The 23,716-nt window shown below is 43.0% G+C and overlaps 1 protein-coding gene across 7 annotated transcripts in view; it reads left to right on the top strand.

Annotated features, from left to right (window-relative positions):
• Window positions 1-23,716, top strand: part of ASTN2 (astrotactin 2) — a 997,023-nt gene that overhangs the window by 908,838 nt on the left and 64,469 nt on the right. For all 7 annotated transcript variants that reach the window (XM_023223654.2, XM_023223656.2, XM_023223655.3 and 4 more), the window contains one exon: window positions 14,240-14,381. In XM_023223654.2, the coding sequence (XP_023079422.1) occupies window positions 14,240-14,381 (142 nt within the window). The remainder of the gene's footprint in view (window positions 1-14,239; window positions 14,382-23,716) is intronic.

The raw sequence follows: 23,716 nt of genomic DNA on the forward strand, positions 1-23,716 counted from the left end.
TCCCTCCCTTCCTTCCTTCCTTCCTTCCTTCCTTCCTTCCTTCCTTCCTTCTTTTTTCCTTGTCTGCCTTGGTCTTGGTCTTTCTGACTCCAATTTTCTCTGTTTCTCTCTCTCTGTCTCCTCACCAACTCCTGTCTATGTCTCTCTATTTCTATCTCTGTTTTCTGAGTCTCTCACCTTCTACCCACTTCTCTCTGACTGTCTTTTTTCTGCATTTTTATTTCTGGTTCTCTGTCTCTGGCCCTATGTGTTCATATCTATGTCTCTTTCTTTCTCCATTTCTCCTCTGTCTCTCACTGTGGCTCTCAGTTTCTGCTTCAGTCTTTCTGGGTATTTTCTGGCTGTAGTTCTCTCTTGGTCTCTTTCTCTATTTCTCTCTCTCTTTGTGTGTGTGTGTGTGTTTGTGTCTGTGTGTCATGTGTCTCCTTCTCTCTGTGTTTGTTTTTTGTGTGTGTCTCTCTCTGTCTCTCTGTGTGTGTCTCTATGTCTCTCTGCCTCTCTGTCCCTGTCTCTCTGTCTCTCTCTCACACACATACATGCACGCATACACATACACATAACACGCACACACATTTGGAAATTTACCTCTCTCTGCCACCTCCCAGGTCCCACCTCCTTCTCAATGATTCACCTCAGCCTGGTTAAATGGTGTTGCTTGCACGACCAGAAAACCTGACTCATCTTTGCCCAGGCCTTTTCCCCACCCTTCTGGAGGCTTTCTGCCTCCAGGGATGGAGTGGGAAGGGGGATGTGCTTTTTGTGTGTGTGCAAGTGCGAGTATGGAGGAGAAGTGAGTGTGAGGAATGGGATGGGCTCAGGACCTCATTCAATCCCAGTGGTGCGTTTGGGTTCCCAGAGATTGTCTTTGGGGAGTACTGGTCAGACTTGGGTTTGGAGCTTGGGTTCTTCTCCTACCCTAGGGGAGAAGAAAATAGACAAACAGTCTCCCTTATCTACTGAAGATATCCCAGCTACTAGTTAATGGCAGACTTTGAAGTGTATATTTAGAAAAGGGAGGGAAGTTTGGGCATTCAGCTGTTTTTAATCTTGGGACACATAGTTTGTGCAGTTCTGGTTTGGGAGGATCAAAAAGTGCGAAATACATGAGGATAATTCACTTTCCCTAGTTTGTTGAGTTTTTCCTTTCTGCTTACCCCATGCAAAGTGTTTCATGAATTGGTATTTTTTATAATAATAGTGATAATAGCAAAGCTGCTGTTTATTATTTGCCATATGCAAGGCAGTGTGCTAGGTACTTCCCATACACTATCGAAATTAATTCTCATTTGAATTCATTGATTCCCTAGAGATAGATATTCTCACATTCAGTTTACAGATATGGAAAATGAGGCTTAAAAAGATGATGTAACTTGCTTAGAGTCATTTAGCAAAGCCAGAATTCAAATCCAGGGCTGAGCACAATATTGTCTGTTCTGCTTCTTTTCCCTCTCAAAGGAGATTTGATATCAGTGTCTTAGTGAATTGAATTGCCTAACATGTGTAGAGGGGCACAGTAAGGGCGGGTTGCTTGTTAGCCACTGCAGGGGGTGGCTGTAAGACTATATTAGTCATGGCTCAGCTCACAGCCTGGATGAGGAGACAAGAGCACAAGTTAGAGTTACAGCAGCACAGGATCAGGGATTAGAAATGTGTGATCTGGTTCCAGTACGTCTTCAGCTACCCACATTCCTTTCCTAAGATTCAACTTCCCCTAAATGGAAATTTTCAATTCCATCGTGCTGTGCCCACCTCATCATGCACTTGTGAAGCTTAAATTTAATAAGGTGGTGGAGGCATACATTGTAAACTAAAAAGGATTTTACAAAAGGAGAGGGCAATGGAAAGAGAAGGGCAGTCCTCACTACACAGAGATAGAAAAGTCAAAGGGTTAATGGGTAGCCAGTGTGGGTGGCTGAGGTGCTGTAGCAAAGGGTGAGGCTGGGCAGAAACTCCATGGTTTGTCAGGCATCAATAAACAATCATATCAATTAGGGAGATTTCCTGGGGTGTGGTGTCTGGCAGATAGATAAAGTGATAGGGAAATATAGAGGAAAATAAACAGGAGTTGGGTGAGTTGCAAGACTGAATCAGGTAAAGGCTGGTGGAGAACTTGATGAGCATTCTTTCTATTATGGTCATGTGCTTTGGTGGATGAGGAGATGAACTTATTTGTACAGAATCTCACAAGGAGGTAGGGGCACTGAGTCTCTACCCAGTGCTCTTTTGCATAAGACCCAGTGGCCTCATGGGATTGCTGTTTCCAACACAACTCCAAGGTTGATGCATAGTGAGGTCCTAGCATCCCCCAATCTTCCACCCCATGGACTTTCTTCCAGTGGGTAAAGGAAGCCATGCTTGTTCATTGACTCACTTGTTCTGCATAAGCCTAGGCACTAGGGCTCAGGTGGTGACTAAGACAGGCCAGGTACCTTTCCATAATCCTCCCAGTGCATGAGAGGAGGAAGACAACTACATATGTAATTATAGGACAATGAGTTACGGACTCTAATAGCGAGGGACACAGGGAGCTGTGGGGACTCAGTTGAGGGGCCCTAAATTTTGCCGGGTGAAAGCAAAGAGTGACCAAGAAGAGCGTTTTGAAAGACATCAGGTATGAGCAAAAACTTAAGGGATGAACATCAGTTGTCCACACATGTTTACAAAACCTTGACTGAGTCATGAGTTACCTCTCCAGCATCACCCTTGCCTTGATTCATTCAATCGACCTTTAATAAATAGCTCCTGTGGCCCCCACACTCTGCTAGACACTGGAGAAATCATGAACAAGATGGGCAAGGCTCCTAAACTAATGAAGTTAATATTTTCATAATAAAAAGCAAATAAAGAGGTAAATAAACTGACAAACACAGTAACTGCAAATTATCACTAGTGCTTGGAATACAATCAAGAGTTCTCTGGTGGGGCATAACTGAGAGTAGGCAGTTTGGGTTTGCATTAGTTGGGGAGGTGCAGAGGATTCTAAAGGGATGGAACTTCAGCTGAGATGATGGAACAGAAGCAGCCAGCTCTTTAGAGAACTAGAGAAGAGTTGCGGAAGCTCTAATCTCAGGACTACATTTTCCTGCAGCATAGCATCCTCATACCCCAACTTTTTTCTCTGTGTGTGAAGTGAGTTAGCTTATTGGCATTCAAATTCTTCCGCACTTAAGATGGCTATGTGTCCAGGTTATTAAAGATCCTTCACTATCACATTTTTTGTGCCCTGCTATGTCCTTGGAGCTGAACATTGGCATACATATCAGAAGTACTGACCTGGCATTTTTATTACCTTACCTGGCACTGAGAATTTTCCTTAACAACAACTACTGACGTATGCATCATGTTTTGCAGATTATAAAGCCTTTAATGGATTAAAGATGGGGTCTTGCTATGCTGCCCAGGCTGGTCTTGACCTCCTGGCCTCAAGTGATCCTCCTGCCTTGGTGTCCCCGAGAACTGGGATTATAGGCATGAGCCACTCACTGTGCCTGGCCCTGAAATCCTTATTTTAGAGACAAGGAGACTGAAGTTCACAGAGACAGAGCAATTAAGAAGTTCCTGTTGTGGTGGAAAAACAACAGGCTTTGGAATTGGATCAACCTGGGTTCAAGTTCTAGCTTTGCTAGGTAGTAGCTGTGTGTTTGGACAGCTTGCCTTAACTCTCTGAGCCTCTCTTTTGTTCTTCACAAAATAAGAATAATAACTTCAACTCTACCAGATACTATGCTTTTTCATCACATTAATGGACAGAGGGGCTCCTTGGGCCCACCGTCAGCAACCTCATGGTTTTTGCCTTTTTGTACAGAGAGGGAGATGTTGAATGAAGTGTTTGACCCAGAGAAAGTTGGAAGTATTAGGGGAACTGAGAATCTGATGGTAAGCACATTGTACAGTTGGTTCTTTCCACTTTACAATGATATAACATTTGGGAATGGAATTTTAAAAAGGGAAAAGAAAACCCTCCATGGATGAGTGCTTCAAAGGCAGTGAACTCACACTGTGGTCCTTAAAGAGTGATGGAGGGGGAGGGGAACTTGGCTTTCCTTCATCCCTCCCCCTTCTCCCCAGTCTGGTCCCCAAATCAGCTTTCCTCACACATGTTAGCAATACCCACTGCAGCCAAATGCATTAGCATCATTTGTCCTCGAGACAGTGGGGATGACGAGGGCTTTTATGGCTCTAATTAATCCAGCTGTAGAAAAAGGAAGGCTTTATAAGCCAAGTGCATATTAATGTTGAGGTTAATACTATTAAATTCAGTATTAATCATAATTTGCAGGACTTCTTGGTTGGCTGCACGTAAAAGCCATCCTTGCTGTTCTCCCTTGCAAAATGTGAGCATCACAGGGAAGAGGTTTTGCTCCTGTGGTTCAGAGCTGTGACCACAGTTGTAGTCCTTTGCCTGGCACCTAGAGGGTGTTTGATAACTGCTTGTGAACTCTTTGAATAGTGAGGTTAACAAGTTTTGTCCTAGACCTCAGAAAGGAAGACAAGTCAGTTGCTCTTTCTACAAACTCCTTAAAGGCAGAGACTGTATCTTTATAGCAGATGCCTCTGGGACCATGCCATATCCTCTTGGCCCGTGGCTATTTCAGCTGCAGCTGTGGTGAGCAGCTCTGTGCACACTCAGGCTCACTTTGTGCTGCCAGTGACCTCAGATGCACACTTGCACTTTCTGCCCCACAGCCTTATGAGAGATTGAAGGAGCTCCCTAGGCCTGTGTGCAAGTACAACTTTAAAAAAGTGTGGGGTAATTACACTTGTGGGTGAGGGACTTGATGTGGTTTGGCTGTTTACCCAACCGAATCTCATCTTGAATTGTAGTTCCCATAATCCCCATGTGTCATGGGAGGGACCCTGGTGGGAGGTAATTGAATCATGGAGGCAGGTTTTACCTGTGCTGTTCTCATGATAGTGAATAATTCTCAAGAGATTTGATGGTTTTATAAAGGGCAGTTCCCCTGCACATGCTCTCTTGCTTGCCACCATGTAAGGTGTGTCTTTGCTCCTCCTTTGCTTTCCACCATGATGTTGAGTCCTCCCCAGCCATGTGGAACTGTGAGTTCATTAAACCTCTTTTTCTTATAAATTACCCAGTCTCAGATATGTCTTTAATTGCAGCATGAGAATAGACTAAAATAGGACTCAACCAATGGGAATCAGGAACTGGTAGATAAGTGCTCCATCTCCCCGACTTCCAGCCAGACAATTCTAGGGGGTATCTTGTTCCCTCCTTAAAAGGTTCCTGAAAAATTAGGTCCCATCTTGTCCAACAGCAAACTTGAAGATGTGCCTTTATATTGACTTTTTCTCTTCCCTGTCTTACTCTGCCCTTTACCCCTTGCCTGCTCCCTGGAATCACTTCCCAAATAAACCTTCTGCGCCCAAGCCATTGTTCTTAAGCTCTGCTTTCCAGGGAATTCAAACAAAAGTGTTCTTTATGATTGTGCTCCCAGCAATCAGCTCAGTTTGCAGCACACAGCAGATACATTCACTCACTATATAAATATTTATGGAAAACCTGCTGTGTACAGGCACCATTCTAAGTGAATAAATTCTCTTACAGGGCTTACAGCAGGGGATACAGGCAATATATCAATCCATCAATATATGAAAGACAGTGATAAATTTTGTAAAGATAAATGAGTAAAGAGGGTAAAGGGTGATAGTGAATGCTCCTGTAGACCGAGTGGCCAGAGAAGGCCTTTCTGAGCAAGTGACATTTGAGTAAGGATTTGGGAAAGGAGAGAGAGTAAGCCATACAATGACAAGGGAAGAGGGCTCCATGGAAACCACAGGTGCAAAAGCCCTGTGGTGGGAGTACGTTTGGCATGTTAGAGGAGGAGGAAGAATGTCAGCATGGCTGGAATGAGCAAGTGAGGAAAGGAGCCCAGGCAGTGAGGAGGAAGGGGCTGGAGGAAGCAGGACACTGGAGATATCCCATGAATTCTTGTTGATTAGTAGTCTTTATATCCCTCACCCTAGGCAGCGTTTTATGGTAGGAAAGGCTCAGATTTTGGAGTATGACAGCTTTGTATTTGAATTCCAGCCTTCTTATTTAGATAGAGTATGACTTTGGACAACTTGATTTAGATCTGTGAGCATTATTTTTTCATTTATAAAATGGCAATCATAAAACATACCTCATAGGATTTGTATCTGAGAGAACTCCTGATTGCAAGGAACAGAAAACAAATGGAAAGTAGCAAAAATGGAAAAATAGTAACTCATGTATCTGAAATACCCAAGGGTAGATGTAGACCTCAGGCACAACTGGGTCCAGGGCTTCAAATAATGTCATCAGGACTTGGTTGGTGTCTGTTCCTGGAGTTAGTCTGATTGATTAAGCCTAGGTCACTTGTATTTTTGGCCTTTGACATGAAATGTCTGGCCATTGATCACGTGCCAGTCTCTGAAGGATAGAAGGGTCCTTAGCTCTACCTAAATTGTTTACACTGAGATTGGGGGAGAGCTGGTTCCCCGAAGGAAAACAGGTGCTATTGGTAGAAAGAGGCGTGCCTTTATAGCCAGTCAAACCAGCAGATGTCCACCAGAGGGCAGGCATAAGGATGAGCCTGAAGGCTCAGCACGATGCCTGGCACACGGGAACTCTCAGTAGGTATTTGCTAGATCACTGTTGCCTTTTTTGGAGCCCTTATCTTTACGTCATTTCCTCCTTTCCTATATTATTTGTGTCCTATTTACTCCTGAAAGGTTATGCAGGAGGCAGCCTGGCTATCCCAAGAGAGAGTTCTAATGCCAGGTGCTGATGTTGAGTAAATGGGAGCAGATCCAGGCTTCAACCACTGAAATTCAGTGTCACAGCATTCAGTAAATAGCTGCGTCATCAGCCCTATGCTGGATACCAGTAACACAGGGGTGACTGAAACAAAATTCCCGCCCCAGGCATCTCGCAGTCTGGAGGGAAATGTGTAGTAGGGAAGGCACAGATTTTGGGTACTGAATATCCTGACTTCAGCCTTTACTCTGCCATTCCTAGGTAGATTTTTGTGAGAAAGTTATCTACAGATGAAACTGTCTCCTCATCTGCAGAAGCACAACTCACTGAAGTCATTAGGTTTTATTGAATTTTAAGCAAGATGGATTGTTTTGAATATATAACCAAGACAATATAAGTAAAAATGTCTAGCATTGTTGATGCCGTGTAATAAAAGCCAAATAACATTTTCATTTCCTCTCCTTTTGCTTCCTTTCTTTCTTTGTTTCTTATTTCATTCCTTCCTTCCATCCAAAATGACTTCTTTCTGCAAAAAAAACAGGAAGATTTTAGGGAGTTAGATATGATGTAATGCACCTAAAAGCGACTGAGTGTGATAACTAAAAATTTTGCCATCAGACAAATTATTCAGACCTGAGGGAGCAGGGATGAGGGGAGCAGTAATGTTTGTAAGCTATTCATGTATCAGGAATATTATAAATATTATCTTACTCAATCCTCACCTGACTCTCTGAAATGGATAGGATCATCTTCTTTTCAGATGAAGAAGCAGTCTCTGAGAGTTTAATCATCCATCTCTACATAAGGCCTGGCTTCAAAACTAGGTGTCATCTGCTCCCCAAAACCCACTGTCTTTCCACTACCTCCTACTGCCATTACAATAAAGGTGAGGATCACTACACACTGCTTCTTCAGATTTAAAATAACACCATGTTTCAGAAGAAACAAACCAACTGCAGCTGATAGATGTGAGGCCCTCAAAGATGCATTTTGTCCCTGACACATTCTCATAATGAATTGCTACAGGTGCCCAAGTAAAGGAAATGCAGAGAGAGCTGTGCTTCTCCCTGGGCACCATGACAAAGAGCATCTGGAGGTTAGAGAGGCCAGGCCCAGAATGGTGACTCCTAAATCCGCTTGGTGTTTCCCGAAAAGAGTGTGGAGCCCTGAGCTGGGGACCTTTCTCCTCACCTGGGCTAAAAGGCTAGCTGTCCCCACCCCCACATCTCCCCACTCCCACTGCTCCTTTCATTCTGGAATTTCTTTGCTGCTTTTCTCGCAACCTGTTTTCAATTTGCTCTTGTGGCCAGCTTTGACTGTGACCTCAACTCATTCAGAAGCAAGAGGGTGAGGGGAGAAAGAGAGAGAGAGGGGAAACAAGGAGAAGGATTGAGGGACTGCTGAAAGGAGAGGGAGAGGGAATTGAGGGATAGAGGGTGGGGCCTCTAGAAAAATTGATCCATGCTTTGTCGGGTTGATTCTGAAGCTGCAGCAGGATCATGATTAACATTTTCTGCAGAAGGTAATGAGAGCAAGGCTAGAGTCTGAGTGGATAAAGAAATGTGTGGGGGTCTGGCCCCAGCCCACTCGGGTTACAGCCCCAGAAGAGCTGTAATGGGGAACAGGCACATTCCTGTACAGCGACTTCCAACTCCCTATCTGTTTTCAAGGAAAGAAAAACAGGAAAAGAATGTTAGAGACTTGGACGAACTTGGGTGAGGCAGAGGCAGCAGCCTGGGTTCTAGGAGGGTTCTACCATAAGACCCTAACAAGGTACCAGGGAGGTGGGAACAGAGGCCTCCCAGGTAGAGTGTTCTAGTGAAAGGTGCATGGGGCTCAGATACAAGACAATGGGCTTGATTCTGGATTCTGCCCCTGAGTAGCTGCAAATCCTTGAATTAAGGTGTAGCATTCCCAAGCCTCTGTATTTCTCTCAGAGAATATAGCACAGTTCTGGAATTCAAACACTTTAAGCACTGAAACTTTAAAACCAACTTTTATAAACAGTTTTGTAAAAAACTAAATAAAAACATGGACCATTAGTATATAAAAGAGATCAAACTAGAGTTGATCTAGTTGAAGGTCAGTGTGAGTATATGGAAGACTGGCCCCAATCTCTCTCCTGTTAGTGTTCATCCTTGCCCCTGGAGTTCTCTATGTTATAATCTGCAAACTACTGTTAAAATATATGATATATTAGAAACATACTAAACTCCTGTCTCTTGGAGACTTTGTGTCTTTCTCAGAAATTCCAGGCTTAAGAAGATGGCAAGGAGGAACCATGTACCTAGCACAGTGTCTGGTGCATAGTAATTGCCCAGGGACTGTATATCACATTCATGTTGAATAAAGTGGTCAGAAATTGGGGAGGAAGGGCTCCTGTGTTAGCTTTGAGAGATTTTCAATTCTCAGTGATTTTATCTCATAGGTTGGCTGGTACAGGTTATCTCCCAGATGCCAGGAGTCAAGACACAAAGTTTTTGTTCCAAATCTCCTTCTGTTGAGTGTATGGGCATGGACCTGTCACATTCCTTCTATGAACTTCAGTTTTGTCACCTGTAAAAGCAGAAGCTTGGATAAAAATATATCTTTAAGAGTCCTTATCTCTACTCTGTTTTGTTGAAAACAAGAATAAGAAAAACAAGGCTGTTCATGGTGGCTCATGCCTGTAATCCCAGCACTTTGGGAAACTGAGGCGGGCAGATCACCTGAGGTCAGTTCAAGACCAGAATGGCCAACATGGTGAAACCCTATCTCTACTAAAAATACAAAAATTAGCCAGGCATGGTGGTGGGCACCTATAATCCCAGCTACTTGGGAGGCTGAGGTGGGAGAATTGCTTGAACCCGGGAGGTGGAAGTTGCAGTGAGCTGAGATCATGCCATTGCACTCCAGCCTGGGTGACAGAGAAAGACTCTCAAAAAAGAAAAATAAAAAAAGAATAAGAAAATCAAAAACAGTGATAGTTAATACACATTTTAAGCTCTTACTGTTTTCCAGTATACAGTATTTTATATGATGTTTGCAACTCTGTAAGTTAGATACTATGATTCTCCTCATTTTACATATAAGAATATAGATATACAGAGTTAAGGAGCTTGTCCAAGACAAGCAGTAAGTGAAGGAGTACTAGGATTTAATCCTAGGCAGAGTAAACTGAAAGCCCAGGCTCTTAACCACTGCTCTGTATATTATTGCTCATTCAATTGTATGGTTGCCAGATGCGGAGTATGTTATATTGTGGAACCACAATACATGTGTTGAATTGCATTGATTTGCATTTGTGCATAGAGAAGCCCCCAGGCCTTTCTTAGTACCCCCTCCACTGGGTGAGGAAGAACACTGGGGGATTACTTCATTCACCTGTCTTCATCTAAGTTGCATTTAAACCTTCTGAAATCCAGTGCCAAAAAAAGCAATCTTACAATTTACTTTATAGGTTTGTTCTTGTATTTAACAACCATTCCTGTTGTCAGATTACAAGCTGTAGAAGGTCAGGGACCATTTCTTTTATTGTCTCATTCCTCTAGCTAAGAGAGTGGCAGGAATTCAATTGCAAATTGAATAGCATTGAGAAACCTCCCTTTCTGATACTATCATTTTCAAACTTTCTCTAGGAGGCAGCATAGTATAAAAGAAAAGGTATGTCTTTGGAACTGAAAAAATAGGGATTCTAATCTCAGCTCTCTTCCTTTTTAACTGCAACATTAACCCCAGCTTTACCATGGGGATGATAAAATCTAACTTGTTAGATTGCTGTGAGGATTAAATGGAAAAAAGGAAAGTATGTACTAGATGTCAGTTGCCTTCCTTTTAACTTTTTCATTTGAAGATGATTATTCATACAGTTGTGACTAGAACTGAGCACTAAATATCCTTATAATGATCTTGGTATGATTAGTTATACTGCATATACTGCAGGTGAGCCAGTTTCTTCACTTGAATTAAACCTGCAAACCTTAGAATTTTTCAGAACATAGAATCATGCCAACCTTACTGACCTGACATGTTTATGGGGCTTGTATCCATGGTCCAAATTATTCTGAAATTCATGGAAATATCTGGAAAGCTATTCCCATTTGAAAATGAATGTCAGCCATCTTTTCATCTAAAGACAGGTAATTAACACAGGCCACAAACATACTGAATTCCTTCATTGATATGGTTTGGCTGTCGCCTCACCCAAATCTCATCTTGAATTGTAGTTCCCATAATCCCCATGTGTCCTGGGAGAGACCTCGTGGGAGTTGATTAGATTATGGGGGCACTTCCCCCACGCTGTTCTCGTGATAGTAAGTGAGCTCTCATGAGATCTGATGGTTTTATATGGGGCTTTTTCCCCCTTCCCTGGGCACTCATTCTCTCTCCTGCCGCCCTGTGAAGAGGTGCCTTCTGCCATGATTGTAAGTTTCCTGAGGCCCCTCCAGCCATGCAGAGTCAATTAAACCTCTTTTCTTTATGAGTTACCCAGTCTCAAGTATTTCTTCATAGAACTGTGAAGAATTGCTATGAACTATGAGAATGACGAATACGCTCATGAAGATCCAACTCTCTCATTGGCTATCTGGAAACAAATTGAAAAGCAGACAGACATGGATCCAAGCTCAAAGAAAACAAACATATAGCCAGACTTGGAATCCTGAGAAACCAAGTGAAATAAGACCCTCACTCCATCTAGTGAATAATCCCATGTCTTCTCGCACCCCCCCCCCACCTTTTTTTTTTTTAACTTTTTATCACATACATTGCTCTGGAATTTGTGATATTTTTTGAAATGGACATATTGTTAGTTTCTGGTTGTACTGTGAAAGAACCTGATATAAGAGGCCTACAGAAGAAGTGTGGGATGCCAAAATTTGTGCTGAATAAAAGATTCATTCATGTCTTCATTTTCCAGACAAATCTCTGGTTCTAGGCATCTTTGTCTCTTTCTAGACCCTTGGCTTTACTTTGTAGACTCCAAATGCATGACAGCGCTGTCAACTCCTTGCAACAAAAAGAAAAATGGAGACATTGAGAAGTTTAAGGACGTGCAACCCATGGTGGAAATAGTACTCAGTCTCAGATCTGCCTTGCAGTAGCAGCTGAAATTGCCTGTTGCCAACACTACCCTGATTTAGACACTTGATCCTAAATCTAGCATCTACATGTCAAGTCTATGAACCATATATTATCTTTGTGAAAAATGGAAACCGAAAAACAGTACCCATCAGACCTGTTCTATTGGACTATAGGAGCAAATACCTTCTAGAATTGTTGTTCGGCTGAATCCCAGGTGCATCTGGCCAATTCAGTCAGATAAGTCTTGCAAGATTCATTGTAAGAGGAAGAATGAAACTCTTCTTTTTAAAACTGTTTTTCTTTAAGAATGAAACTTTTGGGCCAGGCACAATGGCTCATGCCTATAATCTCTGCACTTTGGGAGGCCAAGGCTCAGGAGTTTGAGACCAGCCTGGGCAACAGGGTAAGACCCCATCTCTACAAAGAATACATAAGTCAGTTGGTGTGGTGGTGCATGCCTATAGTCCCAGCTATTTGGGAAGCTGAGGTGGGAGGACCTCTTGAGCCTGCGGGGCAGAGCTGCAATGAGCCGAGGTTGCACCACTGCACTCCAGACTTGGCAACAGAATGAGACCCTGTCTCAAAAAAAAAAAAAAAAAAAAAGAAAGAAAATAAATAAATAAATAAATAAATAAATAAAATAATGAAACTTTTCTTTGAAAGACCAACAGGAAGTGATCTGTATATTCTGCTCAATCAGTTCCTTGGTAGAGAAGCATCCCCAGGCTGCTGAGTACTAGTCTTCTGAAACACGAGCCAACACTGTTGTTCTTTTATGGTTTCATGACATTTTCTTGTTCTTAATCCCAGGTGGAGAGGATGTAATGGAGCTGGCATCCTTTTCTGGTTTATTACTGGGGTTATACATGAATAGAGCTCTGAGGAACTCTCTATCAGGCAAGAAGAAAAGAAGAAAACAACGGTTGAGAGGCCTCATATCATTTTATACTGTGTGGTACAAAAATACCTCATATGTCAGTTTTTTTCCTAGATCATCCAATTTTAGAATTGGAGGGTAACTTAGAGGCCGTTTAGTCTGGCCCATTTACTTTATCTATTTTTAAGTAATTTTTATTGATATTTTTATGGTTTACAAAAGCAATATATGTTTATTGAAGATAATTTTTAAAATAGAGATAAACAAAAATAAGATAGAAAAAGTGCCCATTATGTCACTCTCCAGAGTCATTCTTAAACTTTTGTTTTTTTCTTCCTTCTGTTTTTAAATGCATGTGCATATAAAATTTCTACAAAAATGAGATTACTTTGTAATAGTGTAACCTGTTTTTGTAACTTCACATTATGTCATAAATACCCTTTGATATTCTTCCACAAATTATTTTTAATGACTATAAAAGAGCCTATTGCATCATTGAACTCAATTGATATAGCCATTTCTATATAGCTGGACATTTAGCTGTTTCCACATTCTTGCTAGTATAAATAGTACTGCAGTGTTTGTCCTTATAACTTAATTTTTGTTCATATCTATATTTTTATCTTAGTTTTTCAGGAATCCTAAAAATGATTCTAGCACCTTCACCATGCAGAGGAGAAAACTAAAGCACAAAAAATGAGGATTTAGTTGTCCAGGACTATACAGCAAATTCTCAGCAGAACTAAGACTAGATCCCAAGAGTCTAGATGTTCAGTTATTCTTTCTAGTTTTCTTTACTTCCTAGACTTCTTTATTAGTCCTGTTTCTAGTAAACTTCCACTACTACTTAAAACCCAATGGTTAGATTTAAAGTAAATTAAAGAAGTGATGGAGTTTGAGGATTACAAATATGTGGCACATAGTCTCCCATTGTTCCGTCCTGTACATGGTGAAGGTTCCGTGACATCATGTACATCCTGTACACGATGAAGGTTCCATGACCTTCATCACTAATCAATCACAGAACTCTTTCCTCCTTAGCTGGTCTCTGTGCATCTCAGTATAACACTCCATGAATCCAGTACCCATGCATAACATTGGCAAATTGGCATGAAAATTATTTTACATCTTTAGTCCAGTTCCTTCGTTATACAAAGAAGGAAAATGCAATTCTGAGAAAGAGGAGTCTTGCTCAAGGAGTTAAGAGGGAGTGAATGGCAGTGACAAGGCCAGAGTAGTTACAGAAAAAAAAGCATAATATCCTTACTACCTTTTCATGCATTTTTATTACACAATAATTTATCTCATTTGAGCCTTGCTACAATCTTATAAAGGTAGGTATTAGTATTTCCACTTGATGGATGAAAAAATTGTGCATAAATATGAACAAAGAGTCATCAAGGCTAAATACAAATCTGTGTCATTGTCATATATTTTGCTTTTTCTATCCATTATTTTTCTTGATAATGGTATCCAGACATTTGATAGGTTTGAATGACAACAAAAACATGCGCTCACTATGGCCTGAGCTGGGGAGTTCATCTTTCTTTTTCTCCCTCCAGGAGAATTCCTGAGTTTTGCTGATGACTTACTCTCTGGCCTGGGCACATCTTGTGTAGCAGCTGGTCGAAGCCATGGAGAGGTCCCTGAAGTCAGTATCTACTCGGTCATCTTCAAGTGTCTGGAGCCTGACGGTCTCTACAAGTAAGATGTGTTGGTTGTGTGGGGACCATGAAGCAGACAGGATGATTTTAAGCCTAAGAGGAATGGCATGAGTTATTCTATGCAGGCCAGCCAAATGTTTTGTTAGCTAGCCTGTATGTGCAACTTGAGATTCTAAGGTTTAGAAGTGTCCGTTTGAGAAGTATGCCACAATGGATCACAGAATCACACCAGATGAGTGCTGAAGTGCCCAGAGAGACCAGAAATTTCAAACCATTCCTTCTGCTGATTAGGAATCTGCAGCTCAGAGAGAGAAGAGTGTTTACTCAAGAGCACTGATCAAGTTATCAAGAATGGTTGGGACAGGGATCTCTGCCTAGTGGTCTTTTACCTCTTGTATCCTTTCTTCTCTTTAAATATTAGATTAGTATATCTGATATATAGACACATACACACTGAAATATGCATACTGAGATATATATGCCGATATATATTTAATATATACTTTTTATTAATAGATCCAGCTGGCCTTTTAAAAATAGTGCAATTATCACTCCTTTGTAGAGTACATTGGAATCACTGCATTCAAACTTCCGAAGATGCAAGAGATAGTCACTCTGAGCTTCATTTGTTAGCCTTGGAAGAGAAAAGGAGCTCATTTGTTACTTTTTGTTTCCTACCTCAGTGAGTGTTGGTTTTAGATCTGGATGCAACCATCATAAGCTATAACATAGAGTTTCATAGACCAACTCTCCTTATGTACCCTAATTAGGGAACCATAGGCCACCTCCCTTATCAACTTAGAAAGCTGAAGTTGTTTATTCACCAGTTATTCAACTCATTTATTTATCACTGTATTTAGCCATTCAGAGATTCATTCTTTCCTCCATTTAACTATCTATCTGTCCAAAGATTTATCTGTTTTCTATTCCTCCCTCCCTCTTGCCCTTCTTCCCTCTTTCCCTCCATTCATGCATCTCTTCATCCATCTATTCACCTACTCTTATATTCCTTCATTACATTAATTTATTCATTCATCAGTTACTTCATTCACACAATCGTTCACTCATTCATAACTTATTTACTTATTCAGTAGACATTTGCTGAGTATTTCTTGTGTTTTGGTCTTGTGCTAAGCACTGTGGATATGAATGAGACTAAGACAGAAGTCCTATCCTCAGATAACATAACCTAATGATTGTGAGAAAGGCCACAGACTATGGATTCAAATCTTGCTTTGACATTTTTAGTTAAGTGACTTTAGATAAGTTGCTTTACCCCATAAGTCTCTTATAAAGCCTTTGTAAAACAAATAATAAAACCCACCTTGTAGAAATGTGTGATAATTAAACGAGAAACACCCTGGCTTGGTATCTCCAAGCATGTGCGCAATAAGTGTTAGTCCCTCCACAATCTGTGAACCTTGCTCACCTCAAAACACAACCCATCTTCCCCTTCCTCTCCCTCCCTCTTCCTCACCCTTTTGAACACTTAATATATTCAGGCCCCTTGGTAACAACCAATGTGTTGGGTCACCAAACTCAAGAATGACAAAAAAGCTGGCAATTGAGTCTTCTGCCCCTGACTCTGCAACCTACTATCTCTGAGATGTTGGGACCCAAGCTTTATCTTAAGTCACTTGGGGGGCAGTGAATGTTCTAGGAATGGAATCCTCAAAGTAAATATGTGATTCTACGTCTTCCAGTGGGACATCTGGGCAAATTTTACTAAGGTTTTAGGATGTACCTTAGGCCTTAAAGAATGACCACCATCCTCATGATGGTGTAGTGAGATTGGGATCTGACTTTGAGAGCACAACCCTAGACACTCTTAATCAATAAGCACTCACCAACACTTTGGGCTCTGGGATAACTGCATGTGTGAAGTGAAACACAAGTATGTGACTACATTAAGAGTGATTAAGTCCTCTCTAACTCTGAAAACTATAATTCTGTGAAGAAAGTGAATGGCATTTTCAAAAGATTTTCTGATAGATGGCTTCCGGTTTCTCCCCTCCTTAGGGTTATAGACTAAAGACACACAGACCTGGATTCAAATCCTGACCCTGTCCTTTATCAGCTCTGTGACACTGAGTGAGCTGCCCAACCCTCTGAGTCTCCAATTCCTTCTCTTTGAAAATGTGGATAATATGGTGTTTGGCTCACTGGGACCCCAGGAGGACTCGATGGGATCATGGACAAAAGCTCTCTAGTGATGAGGTTCCAGTAGAAGCCTAAGAAGTGTTAGCTATTATCAGTGTTGCTGTTGTTGCCCTTGTGATAATTTCAATTTTCTCCCATCCATCCACCAAATGATAGAAGATATAGCATCTGGCAGGGAAGGACAGTGTCCTGTCGGGTGATTGCTATTCACTAATACAGAAGGAGTAACCCTGTCTCTGGGTGACACTGTAGGGGCTTGATGTCATCTGGGCTGGAATCCTGCAGCCCCATTATGTAGAGAGCAATGAAATGTTTTATGGAATCCCGAAAGCAATTAACACTGAGAGCTGACAAATCAGCTGACATTCTTTAAAAGTGATGAACACTTTCCTTTGCCCCTTCTTTTCCTCACTGCCTGACACCACCCCTCCTTTCCACCTCTTAAAGTATGGAACATTCTTTCTTCCTCTGTCCTGGAAATGTGCTTGTCAGGAGCTTGTCATCTCTAACTCTGAACACTTCTCTATTTTATTTATGTATTTTTGAAATGGATGATGTTAATGGCCCTGGGATCCAGGCCGCTCTGACCAGGAACCAGGGCGTTGTTTGGATCGGTCTCTTATCCCATTGGCGGCTCTCCTCCTATGGAGTCTGACCAGCTCGGTCTGGAGTTTTAAAATAGTTCCAGTGTCAGTTCTTAGGGATTCTCATTTTCTGCTTGCTCGTTTTTTACCCAAATTCTTCTTCCTCTTGAGCCAAAAAGACTGTGTGTGGCAGTAGAAATAGCACAGGCCTTGAGGACAGGCAGGGCTGGGTGTGAACCCTGATTCTGACGCATGCTCATAACCTGCCCTAAGGCAGGTTTTTCACTGCTGTATGAGACAATTTCTACCTCTGGAAGAAGAGGCTGATGATTGTCCCTATCTCAAAGGGTTGTAGGGAAGAGGGTTGACTTTGAAAACTCCACAAACAAGGCTTACCTGAATTCTTGGCACGTAGGCAGCCTGCAGGAAGTGTTAGCCACTTTCTTCTTCTCCCCTGACTCTTCTTCTCAATCCCTGGTTATCAGTGTCTTTTCTAAGCACACACAGCTCTGGAGAAACTGACCCTTATCAGGCAAGTTGGAGTCCCACTATCCTTGGAAGGAACGACCATCCAGAATCCTTTCGGGAGAAATGGAATGAGAGGAGACGATTGATGCAGAGGAGAGAGGTCTCAGAGTGGCCCAAGTTTTAGTTAAGCACAGTCAGACACCAAATTCTGCACCCATGCTTCTAAAGGATTCAGGTGGCAGGAGAGTGGAGGACTAGTCTCTCCACCAGGGAATCTGGGCTCATGCCCTGCTATTAGTTCTGCCTCTGGGACCTTGGATTAAATGTTCAGATTCCTTCCCTGTTCTGTAATGTCAGCATCTTTAAAATCAAGGTACATGAGATTCTAGCTCATGAGTTCTGTCATGGGATTTGTTTTCATTCCCTCTCTCCTTCTCCTGAGCTTCTGCCCTTCCAGCTTTTCTAGCTCTCTCACATCTATTTTGCACTACTGTGCCTCTCTGTGTCTCTGCCTGTTTCTCTTTGTCTTTTATTCCCTCTCCATGTAAGTATTTTCTGTATGGCTTCCTGTCTTTGTCTGTCTGTCATTCTCCCTACCATTCCTTTTTTTGTCTTTTTCTTCATTATTTTAGTTTATGTTGCTGTAAGTGTATCTCAGTTTCTTGGTCCTATTTTTTACTTGAAATTTGGCCTCTCTCCCTCTCTCTGGCCCCATTCCAACCCCAATTCTCTCTCTCCACCCCACCTAGAGGAAGGCAAATTTTTTCTTTAGCCCCTCCATCCATGTAACTTTACACAGCGCCACAGGGTAAGAATAATTGAATGAGTGAAAGTCAAGGCTGATTTTCTGTCCTAAGCTCACCCTGGTGTAACAAAACAGAAACATCAGCACCCGTGCCCTGTTTAAATTGAATTTCCTTGTTTGTTTCATTTGTTTTGCTTTTGAATGAAAACAAACAAGAGCAGCAGAGGGAGAGGGTCCCAGGAAGGTCTGACAGCAGGGCCAGCTCCTGCTGCCGTGGGTGGCTTGTTGGAATTGAGGGGTGACCCTGAGCAGGAGTCTCTACTCAGGGCCAGTGGCTCAGGCCTGGCTGGGCATCCATGGTCCCTGCCCTTGCCTGGCCAGAGGCCCAGACACCCTTCTTGTAGCTGCTCTCCAATTTCCTATTACCCAAGGTAATTAGCCTCTGTCTTGTCTTGGCTGCCTTGCCTTTCTCTAATTGTGGAAGGCTGCCAAAGGGTCCTCAGCAAGCACGCCAGCAGCAACCAGGCCTGATTCCTGGGGTGGGGGATGCATTCCCACACATTCAGAGGCTTGCCCCAGACCCGCCCTCACCTCCCTGGCTTCAGCTCTATGAAAGGAATGCCAAGGGAGCCTGGGGACAGTAGTCAAGTGCCAACATCCACGGTGGGAACAGAGGCTTAGGCCAGAGGCTCTATCTTAGCGGGGTGGGTAGAGTTGGAAGAGTAGAAGAAAAAGCAAAGCTCTGGAGAAGGGAGGGCATTGTGAAAAAAAGCCTGAGGTTGGGAGTCTGACAGAAATTTTCACACTTGCTCTCAGTGGTACGTTGGGTCAGTTCTTCCCCCTCCTCTGGTCTTAGTGTTATTTGTGACATGGAAAGGTTAAGTTCAGTGAATCCTGAGACTTGCACACTGAAGTAGGAATGGAGACTCCAAATAGAGGTTCTGATGCCCAGTACCACCAGGACTTTCTGGATAATGCTGCTAGTAATAATAGTATTTTATTGAGTATTCACTATGTGCCAGGAACCATTCTAAGGTATGTGTACTATCTCATTCAATTCTCATGATAAACCTATAGATAGGGTATTGTTATTTTTATCCTCTCCCATTTCACAGGTGGGAAAGCTGGGGCTTGAGGGAGTAATCATTTTCCCCAGTGTCACATAATGAGAAGGGGTAGAGCTGAGATTCATACCTAAGCTGATTCTTAATGCCCACCTGCTCCTCCCCTCCTCCCCTCCCATGTGCTGTTCAAAGCACCTGGTGAGGTATGAGTGGAAGAGAACTTCCTAACTGCAAATGACACTGTTTGCAATGGAAAGAACACCAGGCTTGGGGGCCAAAGACTCAGATCACAGCCTATAGATGGGAGGTGGGGGTGCTTCACACCTCATCCTTCTCATTCATAAGATGGAGATAATCACTGTCATCCATAAAATGGAGATAATTTGTCATACCTCCCCCAAATTAAAGTGGATAGTAGACAGAAATTTGCTTCAATATTTTCATAAGATTGTGTATACATGTGAAGGGTTATCAGTGCCACTCTATGTTTTTCAAAAAGCAGCAACAGGAAAGGCAATAGACTTTGTGTATCTCCATCCGCAACCACTACTAGCACACACACATAATTTTAAATTAGGCCCATGAAATCAGACAGAGGTGGGTTTTTACCCACTGTGTGGCCTTGGGCAAGTTTCTTCACCACTCTGTTTCAGATTTTTTGTTTCATTTAGATTTTTTGAGACAGTCTGGCTCTGTCACTGAGGTTCTGGAGGGCAGTGGTGCAATCACAGCTCACTGCAACCTCAAGCTCCCAGGCTCAAGCCATTCTCCCACCTCAGCCCTCTGAGTAACTGGTACTACAGGCATGTGCCATCATGTCCAGCTAATTTTTGTATCTTTTGTAGAGACGGGATTTTGCCATGTTGCCCAGGCTGGTCTCAAACTCTTGGGCTCAAGCCATCCACCTGCCTCGGCCTCCCAAAGTGCTGAGATTATAGGCATGTGCAACCATGCCCAGCCTGCTTCAGTTTTTTATCTGTAAAACTGAATCATGATAGGATCTATTTCATAGGGTTATGAGGATACAGTGAACTGAAATATGTAAACAGGACAAGATAATGTCTAGCTCATTGTCAGTGCTTACCAAATGGCAGCAGGAGGAGGAGTAACCACTGTGACTACTGTTTGTGATGACAGACATTACCTAAGCAGTCACACGTGGGATGGCCTCTGCTAACACCATATGTTCACAGCCTTCCAGCAGGTTGGCATTCTTCTCCCACACTGGCCCCACTCACCACTCTACAGGCACGCTTGCTGGAGTGCACCAGTCTCTTCCTTCCTCAAGGTCTTTCCCTCTACTGTTCTCTTTCCCTGGGATGTCCTTCCCTTGGCTCCTCCATGTGTGTTTCTTTGTTCTCCTTCAGGTCCATGATTAGATGTTGCCTTCTTAGAGATGCCTTCCTTTGCCACTTGTATCTACCTGCCTGCCGTGCACACAGACACACAAAGCCATGGTACTCACTAATACTGTAATGATTTAGTCTCTATTACTTGTTTTTGTATATCTTTTCTCACTAGAAGGACATTGGACCAGGGTCTGTGTCTGCCTTGTTCATCCTCTATCCTTGGGACCTAGAACAGTAACTGACACTAGGTAAGAATCCAGTAAATATTTGTTGAATGATTTGAACACATTTTCAAGTCAATGTGGAAATTCTGTAGACACTGACTTCTCCCCTTCACTCATATAAAATTTCCTACTCACTTTCTTACCAAATATTCAGGAGACACCCACTATGTGCCAGGCTGTTGTCCAGTACTATATCTCTACATCTGTCTCTAGGTTTCTATGTTTCTATTTCTATCTTTCTCTGTCTACTTTCCTCTCTTGGCTCCCTCCTTCTTTCCCCTTCCCTCTCTCCCTCCCTCCCTCCTTCCCTACCCTTCCTCCTTTCCTTCCCCACTTCCTCCCTTTCTTCCTTCCTTCTTTCCTTCCTTTCTTCCCCATCCTTCCTTGCTTGCTTCCCTCCCTCCCTCTCTTTTTCTTTCTTTCTTATAAACCTTATTTAATCTAATCCTCAAAACAACTCTCTAAGGTAGTTGCTGTTATTCTCGCTTAACAGATAAGGCAACTAAGGCACAGAGAGGCTAGGTAACTTGACTACAGCCACAGAGCTAGTAAGTCGAGGGAGATTTCCAGCCCGTTTATCTCCACTGCCTGAACTGAAAATTGCCACACTGAATTATGAGAAGAGTTGGGCATATAGCAATGACAGGGGTCAGAGTGGAAGCTGTGGGCAGGGATCTTTTATGCAAAGATCCATGCCCAAGTGGGTTGGAAACAATATGGAAAACAAACTTTTAGTTTTCACACAAAAGCGACATGGCTACCATTGAATTTCAAACTTTGTCCCTTCCCTGCTGTCCTCACAGCACTACACACACAGTTGTACGTGGGGTCTGCATGAGGACCCCTGCTCCTCCCTAGGCATGGACTTCCGTTGTCATTTGCGCGATACCCTTGATTCCCAGCTCTCATCTGCTGAGCTGTTTCCCAGCACTCTCAGACTCCCATGTGTTTCAGCAAACAAGTCCAGGCTCCTGGCCCAACAATCCGATTCCAAAAGCCCAGGGGGCTGGGAGCCTTGGATGGAGCATTGCTGGCCTGTCCACCACCCTCAGGACACCACCTCTCCTGGGCACAGCCTGGGAAGCACATCACAGAGGCAGCCAGGGCCACCACCATGGATACTATAATTATATATTAGATGAAATCCCAATGTTTCCCTTTATTTACATTCCTACCCTACCCTCTTCATTTCCTTTCTTCGTGCCAAAAATCAGCACAGAATTTACTGGAAACAGCATGAAAGTCATCAGGAGTCCTCCAGGGCTGGCTTTCAAAAGTGCTTGTCCAGATGATAGGAGGTGAGATTGCTGAGGGTCATCCTTTCTCTGGCCCTCAGCAGCTATGGGGCCTTTGGCAAGTGGTTTCCACTTTGGAGGCCTTTATTTCTCCATTTGTAGAAGAGGGCTTGAAAGGGGCCGTCTCAAATGAACTTTTCATGAATTCAGAGGCTGTGCATTTCTTTTCCTTTTTTTTTTTTTTTTTTTTTTTTTTGAGACACAATCTCCTTCTGTTGCCCAGGCTGGAGTGCAGTGGTGTGATCTCAGCTCACTGCAACCTCTACCTCCCGGGTTCAAGCGATTATTCTGCTTCAGCTTCCTGAGTAGCTGGGACTACAGGCATGCTCCACTGTGCCCACCTAATTTTTGTATTTTCAGTAGAGACGGGATTTCACCACATTGGCCAGGCTGGTTCGAACTCTTGACCTCGTGATCCACCCTTCTCGGCCTCCCAAAGTGCTGGGATTACAGGTGTGAGCCACCACACCCAGCCCGAGGCTGTGCATTTCCAGAGATGATGGAGGCAAGGAGACGATCTCCAGCCCCTGGCAACTGGGGAGGCAAGGGTCTAGTCCAGGTGAAAGAATTTTATTCAGCTTAAGATCAGATGTTTCTGCTTTCTCTTAGCATCAGTGACCCAACCTGCTCACTGGGCCTGTTGGGCCACCTCCTAAATAGGACCCTGAAGGGACTTTCAGCTCCTGTGAGAAGGGATCAAAGAGGAAACCTTCCATGCTGACCAGAGGCCTGGGCTGCAGCCCAAGGTTTATCCAGGACGCACCAGGGAAAGAATCCAGGAGAGGCTTGATAGGGTTCTTGTGCTACTCTGTTCTGGCTTTTTCTTTCCACTGTGAACTTTTCATTCTTTATTTCATTTCATTCCTCCTTTCCTCCCTCCATTGATTTTCTTCCCTGGCTCTCCTCCCTCCCTCCCTCCCTCCCTCCCTCCCTCCCTCCCTCCCTCACTCCCTTCCTTCCTTCCTTCCTTCCTTCCTTCCTTCCTTCCTTCCTTCTTTCTCTTCTTCCTTCTTTTCTCCCTCCCCTTCCCTTTTCCTTTCCTTCCTTCCTGTGTCCCTCCCTCTCTTCCTCTCTCCCTCCTTTCCCCCTCCTTCTCTTTCTTCCTATTTCCCTGCCTCCTCTCCCATATTTGTAACATCTCTCCTTTGCTTTCTCCTTTTGTTCCTTTTTAAACTGTTTCTGCCTGGACTTTTATTTCCCCCTCTGCACTCTGTTTCTTCTTCTTTTCTTTCTTGTTCTCTCTTTCTTGGTCATGGACACTACTTCCCTCTTCATGTCACCCTGCCTTCCTGTCCATCTGTCTCTGTCTTTTTCTTTTCTTTTCTTTTCTTTTCTTTTCTTTTCTTTTCTTTTCTTTTCTTTTCTTTTCTTTTCTTTTCTTTTCTTTTCTTTTCTTCTTTCTTTCTTTCTTTCTTTCTTTCTTTCTTTCTTTCTTTCTTTCTTTCTTTCTTTCTTTCTCTCTCTCTCTCTCTCCCTCCCTCCCTCC

This window comes from Piliocolobus tephrosceles, chromosome 14, assembly GCF_002776525.5.
Source record: "Piliocolobus tephrosceles isolate RC106 chromosome 14, ASM277652v3, whole genome shotgun sequence".
NCBI lineage: Eukaryota > Metazoa > Chordata > Mammalia > Primates > Cercopithecidae > Piliocolobus > Piliocolobus tephrosceles.